The sequence below is a fragment of the Eurypyga helias genome, unplaced genomic scaffold (assembly GCF_000690775.1).
Source record: "Eurypyga helias isolate BGI_N326 unplaced genomic scaffold, ASM69077v1 scaffold18103, whole genome shotgun sequence".
In the NCBI taxonomy this organism is placed as follows: domain Eukaryota; kingdom Metazoa; phylum Chordata; class Aves; order Eurypygiformes; family Eurypygidae; genus Eurypyga; species Eurypyga helias.
The window spans coordinates 5,525-13,069 of NW_010240734.1; the positions used below are offsets into that span (position 1 = coordinate 5,525).

Sequence of the window (7,545 nt, forward strand, 5' to 3'; positions counted from 1 at the left end):
GGGCTGAGTTTCAGCTGGTGGACGGGTGAGTGGATGGGCACAGAACTCAACACTGAGGTAGGAAAGGCAAAACATGAGCCTTCAAAGTTTTTGCTTAATGTCAGTTCTTCTGCAAAGAAAGACGCAGCTTCTCTTTTGCACGAGGCGACAGGGGGGCTGGGAGTGGAAGACAAGATCTCTGATTCATATTGCAGCAACTGGCCCATGAAACCAAAGTTTGGTGAGATCAGGCTCCGGCGCTGCTTGACATAATCAAAGGCTTCCTCCAAGCGGAGTTTCTTCGTCTTCATGAGATATGCCATGCAAATGGTGGGAGAGCGCGAAATCCCTGCTTCGCAGTGCACCAGGATCTTGCCCCCTGTTCGTCTGACATAATCTAGGGGAAAAAAAGTCATTGCAGACGTTGGTTGTTGTTGGGGTCGGAAAGGACACTGCGACACGCACCCAGCACTGACTGTGGAGTGTGGCACGCAGCCAGCCCACCAGCAAGGAGAGGCTTGCTCTTCTGTTGGGTACGAAGAGTAATGGAGATTAAGTGAGAAAGGAGACAGAACCCTGCCTGGGGCAGAGCTGAGCTGCAGAGAACACTTGGTTTCAGGATCTGTGGATCCTGATTTGGTTCTTTCTGCATTTCTTAGGAAAGTCCTTCCCTGCCTCCTTCCCACATGCCTATTTCTCTTCTGGAACAACTCACTTTGCAGAGCATTGTGAGACAGAGAAAACAGGACTTGTCTTCAAAGTCCGAACCTAACCCCCTGCTTGGCTGTTTAGCAGCAAACGGTGGTAGCAGGAACTACCTTGGTGGGTACCCTTGGGTGGAGGGGCTGAGCTCACTCACTGGGGCCTCACCACAAAGCACACAAGGACTGGTAGGCAGTTGCTAATTACAGCCTGGTTAAAGGATGCTTGGACTTAAGTGAGGATATAAAAGGCTTATGCAAAGCACCCATTTTACACAACAGGAGCCACTGTGGTTACTCACACAACACAATGATTGTTATTAGATTAAAGAGAATGTGCTTAAAATAAGCCCTTTCCACACAAAAATACAGTTCAAAAATAGACGTTTTCTACTCTATTGCCTTGAGAAATATGTTCAACTCCAGTTTATAGAGAACTGTGCTGAGTGTAGGGCTCAGTGCATGGCACTGAAACAACGCAGGGCTGAGCAAGTTATCATTTGCCTGTCTTCAACAGTCTGCCAGGGGACTGGTGCCACCACAACCAGTTATATTTAACTACTGCACAAAATAAGGAAGACATGGATTTGAGTCATCCCCAGCATCTACACTACACATCCAATTTTAAAAGAAAGTGAAAACTAAAGTCATCCTCAAAATCTGGGAAATTTCCAAGTGACTCAACTATCAGAAATGGTTGGGGATGAGATAGAAGAGTTAGCATTTCCCCAAAACATGTGAGGAAGGGGAAGGGCTCCGAGGGGACCCTCAAATCAGGATTTTTAATTTTGCCTGTACTGTGGAAGGGCTCAAACTCAGCTGAGCAACGAGTCCAGCAAGTCTGCAACTGAGGTTTTATTCTGTTTCTCTCTCAAATGTTCCTGGAGAGCAACAGCACTGATTTCAACACCATCTCCGCCCAGGCTGAGGCTGCTCCACCCCACTAAACCAACCTGTGCCTCTCTGGGAAGAGCCTCTCCTTTGACAGTGTGCCACTTGCCTACTCAGCTTAATGCAGGAAGATTTGGGAGGGGATGGCCTAAAGTTTTCTGAAGGGCTCCTTATTGTTTTGCACTGGGGTATTTGATTAGCGGGTGAAACACCAACATGATCAAAAGGAGAAATACAAACAGCTCTGTGATAAGGGGAGATGCTGGATATCCCAGCACTGCAAGGCAACAAACTGGCCCTGCTTCACCTGGCTTTTACAGGGTCTGGCATGCAGGGCCAAGGAACTGGTATGGGTTTTTCCTTTACAAAAATCAATAGACTTTGGTGTTGTTCAACCATACTCCTTTGCTTCCTGTCGTGCTGAAGTTACACCTACTCTTGCTTTGAAAAGAAAATAAAGCTAACCAGCTTGTCTGCCTCACGGCAGCCAAGAGCAAACATTTTCCTTCCTTGGCCTCCCAGCCTGGAACGCTGGAGAGAAGGACAGAGACCTTGCTCTGAATGTCCTTCTTCCTTCCTTCCTCAGCGAAATGTCTCTGCCAAGGCAGATGCTGGAGAAGGGAGTGAGCTCCAACTTTTGCTGTGACATCTGGGAACATACAGAAAATAACGTGTCCTTCCCACCAATATATATTTTAAAATAAATGTATTTAATATGAATATCTGGAAATTTGTTATTTGGACCTACCGATAAAGTCGATGGCTTCCTGGAAGTGTGAGCTGATGTCTGCTGTGTGACTGTCCTCCACTGGGATCCACTTGTAGCAATACTGATCTTTGAAGGACTCCGAGCTTTTCCTGGAGACATTGAGCAGGGCCGTGATGTGCAGGTTGGCAAGAAACTCGCACTTGGAAGCATGATAGGCACTACCAAGGTAGAGAAAAGGCAGGATTTCAACTGGACCACCCTGAAAGAGAAGAAACAGGAACGTGTAATTCTTTTTCAAGGATATTTGAATCTTGATACCAGAAAGAAAAAGGCAAGGGAGCCTGCGTGGGTGCCCCCTCCCTCCCTCCCTGGCTGTTTTGGACCCCGATGATGCCGGTCAGTGAGTCACTGCAATGGCAAAGCCCACGCAGGAAACAGGTTTTCATTTTCTTGTCCACATCTGCAAGGTACAGTCTGATCCAGCCCACTTATGCACAGGGTGTTTCCTGCTTTCTTTAAATTCCTGCCCCTTGGGATGCGCCCAAAGCACTTTCATATGTGAAGGTCGTTCCCTCCGAGGCTTTGCTTAAACACAGGCAGGGCAGGGAGCTGTGTCTGAGCCGGGAAGAAGAGGAGGATGGAGGAGGCTGCTGCAGCTCAGCCCAAGGCTCAGTCTTTCCACTCACACCTCTAAAGATGAAGGAAAACAAAAAAGACTTGGAGCAAAGCTCCCAGTCCGCAACAGCCCTGTGGGGCTTGGGGAGGGGTAGCCCCATCTCCCCACACCTCTGTGGGGCAGAGCACTCACTGCATCATCCACCCTGAGATGTCATCTCAGTTCCTCCTTCCTCAGCGCAAGCAAAAGCTGGGCGACGAGACTGCGAAAGAAAAAAGCCACCACCCGGCACAGGGTGTCGGGGATCGCAGGTAACTTTCCATGATGCACAAGAGCTTCCGCCAGCCCCCAGCTGTGAGAAACTGGCTTTCCGCCCCCCGAGCTGCCCACCCAGCGAGTCCCAGGCACTGGGGATAGCCAGGAGCTGTACAGGGTGGCAGGAGGGGTTCCCGGGGAGCTGAGCGGCATCACCCGGGGCTCCCCCAGTGCCAGGAAACGCACACCCCGGCGGAAGCGGCCCGACCGCAGGGTGACATCTTGGCACGCTTGTGTTCCCCAGGCCAGGCATGCGTGATGACTTCCCCTGTGGAAACCCCGCTCCTTCAGCCCATGGGCTGCTCTCGAGACACTGCCTCTTCTCAGAAACAGCCCCACAGCCACAGCCTCCACCACTACCCTCAGACCCCTCCTTGGATCACAGAGAAGGCACAGAGAGAGTGTGCTCCTTTGTCTGCCGGAAAAACGGTACCCCAGCAGCCTCTCCCCTGCTCGCTTTCAGTCTCCTGGGGAGATCCGAGCTGCTCATACTGCCTGGCTATGTGATAAAGACGGGTTGCAAATACAGTTTTGGGGCTAGACAGGAAGTGTTTCCTCCTTACGCTGCCCAATTTTGAAGCCAGGTGGAGGCAATGCTGACCAGCAGCACACACGGGGCATCTTTCTCAACCCACAGGCTGCCAACCCAGACTGCGCCAACTTTGAGACAGCCCTCACCATCACGAGGGCCACCGGCACCCTGCCAGCTCCACCAGAGCCCGGAGGCAGGAAGGAGGAGACCCAAGGGGAAGGTCACCTGCTGCGGCCATGGCACACACCTGGTCGTAAGCGGGTTTGTGGTTGGCACTCTGCTTCTCACAGTGGCTGGCGAGGTTTCTCTCTGCCTCAGTCCTCTCTGGGGAAATGAGTTTTCCATCCACACAGCACTCAGGATATTGCGAGTTAAAGGTTTCGTATCCCCCTAGGGAAAAAAAACAAAACAAAACCCACCAAAACCATCAATGTTTGTGCTTCCAAAAATTGGTTTAATTAAAGAGGAGAATTGAAGTTCCGACACTTGCAGTGCAGTGGGATAGTGCCACACGGCAATGGGCCCCTGGGGGTTAATGAGGGACAGTGATCCCCTGGGGAAATGGGTTTGTTTAAATGGCTTTGGGCACCAGAAGAAAAACCTCTGATACTGCTGACAATTATTAACTTGCTTGAGTCTAGCAACCATTAACTCCAGTACAGCAGGACTCAACTCCCTCCCCCAGGTTTTAGATATGAGCACTATTTCCAGACTGAGACCTCTAGCCAGGAGTCATCCTCTCCAAACGACATTACTATAAACTCTGTGACACCACAGGAAGTATTTCATTTGCATTTTTGAATGGACATAAGCACAAGAGGTGGATGCTTACAACTGTGTCACTAATCACCGCAATGCAGGAGACAGCGAGGTAAGGAAGACGGTCCCACTGAAACCAATCTATTAAATAACAGCTATAAAACTTAATGAAATCCTGTGACAGCATTTGACAACTGAATAGCCCCACATGAGCTATTCTGTATGGTTAAGTACTGCATTCGTTTCATTCAGTGCACTGCTAATGAAAAGGAATTAATCCCATTATTACACTGTTACTCAAAGTTTGTCGTCAGCTAAATTGTTGCCCGTTTCTAGGCTGGAAATACACTGCACGGAAGCACACAATCTCTAAAGTGAATGTGGATAAGTCAGGTAGCAGAAGCATCCCGGAAACATCAGTGGTGTGCCACGTGTCTGCCACCTGTGCTTTTTCAGAACAGAAATGAACGGCAAAAGCTCCTGAACAGCTAGATTCAAATAATCCCTCAGAGCATAGCCCTCAAGTAAACAAGGCTTGGAAAGCCAATCCGATAGGATTAATTCATCTGCAACTGTTTTGCCCTGATAAGCAGTGTTGGTGTGGATGCTGCAAGGAAAGGTTTTGAAACAAAGGAAGTGCTGAAGATCTGAGCAGCCACAAGGCCCCCGCCACCCTCTCTGCCAGGGCTGCCCGGTACAGCTACCTCTGACATTTCAGCCCTGTAAGGCTGGTGTCTCATTTGTTTGCAATGTTTGAGCAGATGTGTGCTCGAATTCATGACGCGCTACTGTTGCCCACTCAGTCCTGCCGTAGGGTCCTCGAGTTGCAAGCGGCCGGTACGATCCAAAGCCCACTGAACGTGATGAAAGTCTGTTTTCCATGACGGAGGGCAGGAGGGTGACTTTGCAGCCAACTGGCACTCAGCACCTGCACCTTTCCTCCTACTCCCTGGGTCCCAGCCACATTCAGCCAGCTCGCCCTGGAGCTCAGAGTACGAGGTCAAGTGACCATGGAGACCATGAGGGAAGGATTGATAGTGATATCCACAGCAACTGGGTTGATAAAATAATATCCCTAACAACTTGTAGCATGAAAAGTCAACAAACACAAGCAGGTATCCAGAATCCTCTGCTGTCCTGATCTCCAACTGCCCTTCATGGAGCAGACTTTTAAATCCTCTTGGTTTCACATAGCTGACCTTACCTCCCCACCAGCCCCCGGCCACTGACATCGTGTAGGAACAATATGTCCAGTTTATATAAATAGCCATTATCCCCATTCACATCCTGTGTTGTTGTTTTTTTTTTTTCTCTTGAATGAACACAGAAAACTGCCTGAGCCAAATCAGTGTGTGTGTTCGAACAGACACACATGTCTCGTGTCTCGGGGGCAGCTAACACATGCAGCTGGTGAATGGTTAATTACAAGCCTTGGGGATCAGGATATTTGCAGGCCATTCTTACAGTGAGTCATCTTCTCATCCCATCCTCCAGCAATCTCCTCTCTTCCCCCTCCCCACTCAACCTAGCTTCCCTGAGGTCATTTCTGCAAACACGAGATTGCTCATCACCAGGAGCTGGGCTGCGCTTCGGTTTTAATCAATAAATAATAGAATCCTTGTCAGCACCAAGGGAGGATCCGTTACTTTATCCTTCGGCAAGCTCTTCCCCTCCACACAACCACTCTCGCCATGCTGGGGCTGAGCTCACCCAGAATGAAACTGCACCTACACAGACGAAAGATGTGACACAACCCCTGGAAGTCAGAAAGCAAGGGAAGGAGCGGGGCCTGGCGTACAACTTCATCTTCAGTTGCTCTGTGCTGGCTGCCCTGCCTGAGGCCAGACCCCTGGACACTTGGGGGCTAGGCAAACAGCTCATAACACTGCAACATCTGAGGCGAGACCACCTTAGCCCTTGAGTACCTCCTCCCAGCTTGCCCACACCGAGGGGGAACAGGACTATAAGGGGGAGCCTCAAGGAGGTTTATTTTCTGATGGTTTTACAGCCCATTATTTGCCAAGTCGGTGCTGCAGACCCCCAAGGGACCCTTTTCTTCTGCTCAGTGCTTCAGGGTAATTTATGCCCCTGCTGTCCCAGAGATCTTCCAGACCACAGCAGCTTCCTGGGGGTCCATGGCCCCGGTGAATCAGCAGCACTGCCCACTGAGTCACTGGCTCCTCAGGCCACACCAGATCGAAAATGGACCTGCGAGCTTCACGGGCCTGATCCTGCACCCAGAGTGCTTCCAGCAAAGCAAAGGGGAACAGCAGCAGGAAAAGGAGGAAGCTTTCTCATTCACTAAGGGGGAGTCCTTTTAGACTGAAACCAACAGGCTTTCAAGACACTGTGCAATACGCAAAAGATACAAAGCAGCGCTTACATCAAAACCCCACCCCATATAAATGGCCCCCAGCCACAGTCACCACTTCAAAGCATAGGGCTGGGACATGAGGAGGGAAGAACGAGCTTGTGGCTAAAGCAGGCTGAGAGTCAGCAGAGCTTAATTCAGCCCCCGCTTTCCTACAGGTTTCCCAGCCTGACCCTGGAGATGTTTCTTCATCTCGAGTTTCCAAGGTCCCTAAGGATTTGACTGACCCAGCACAGTGGAAGTATCCCTGCCCTGCAGCAGCAGAACTGGTGCTTTTGGGGTGTCTGTCAGGCCCCAGGGCAGGCTGGCAATGTCCGGGCAGAGCCAGGGTGGTGGCAAAACGGCCCTGGGAGTCTCCCACTTCCTTGGTACCAGGCGATACCCAGGCTAGATATGCCCTCGGGGCACTCTTGGTTATAAGAGGGCACAAACTAGGCACATCAGGACTAACTAGTGTGACAAAAGGCTTATTAAAAGTGAATTAACCATGGCCAGCGAGGACACAGGGGCAGAATTTATTCAAGAAACATCACCTGGTCGTCTCCTGCATTTATGGCCTGAAGATATATGGCAGAGGGGGTGTTTAGGAACCCCTGCTTCGGCCTGGCCCCGGCAGCCGGGTGAGCGGTGCTGCGGGCGGGAGCGGCCCCGGCCGGGTACTGCCCCTCCGGG

The 7,545-nt window shown here is 50.7% G+C and overlaps 1 protein-coding gene across 1 annotated transcript; it reads right to left on the reverse strand.

Annotated features, from left to right (window-relative positions):
- Positions 1 to 4: 4 nt before the first annotated feature.
- On the reverse strand, positions 5 to 5,734 carry DUSP5 (dual specificity phosphatase 5; the record flags this gene model as incomplete). Its single annotated transcript, XM_010148547.1, has 4 exons — positions 5,707 to 5,734; positions 3,991 to 4,133; positions 2,320 to 2,539; positions 5 to 376 (listed from the first exon to the last, which is right to left on the reverse strand). Coding segments are annotated over exons 1-4 (763 nt in total), but the record flags the coding sequence as incomplete, so codon positions are not given.
- Positions 5,735 to 7,545: the final 1,811 nt, after the last annotated feature.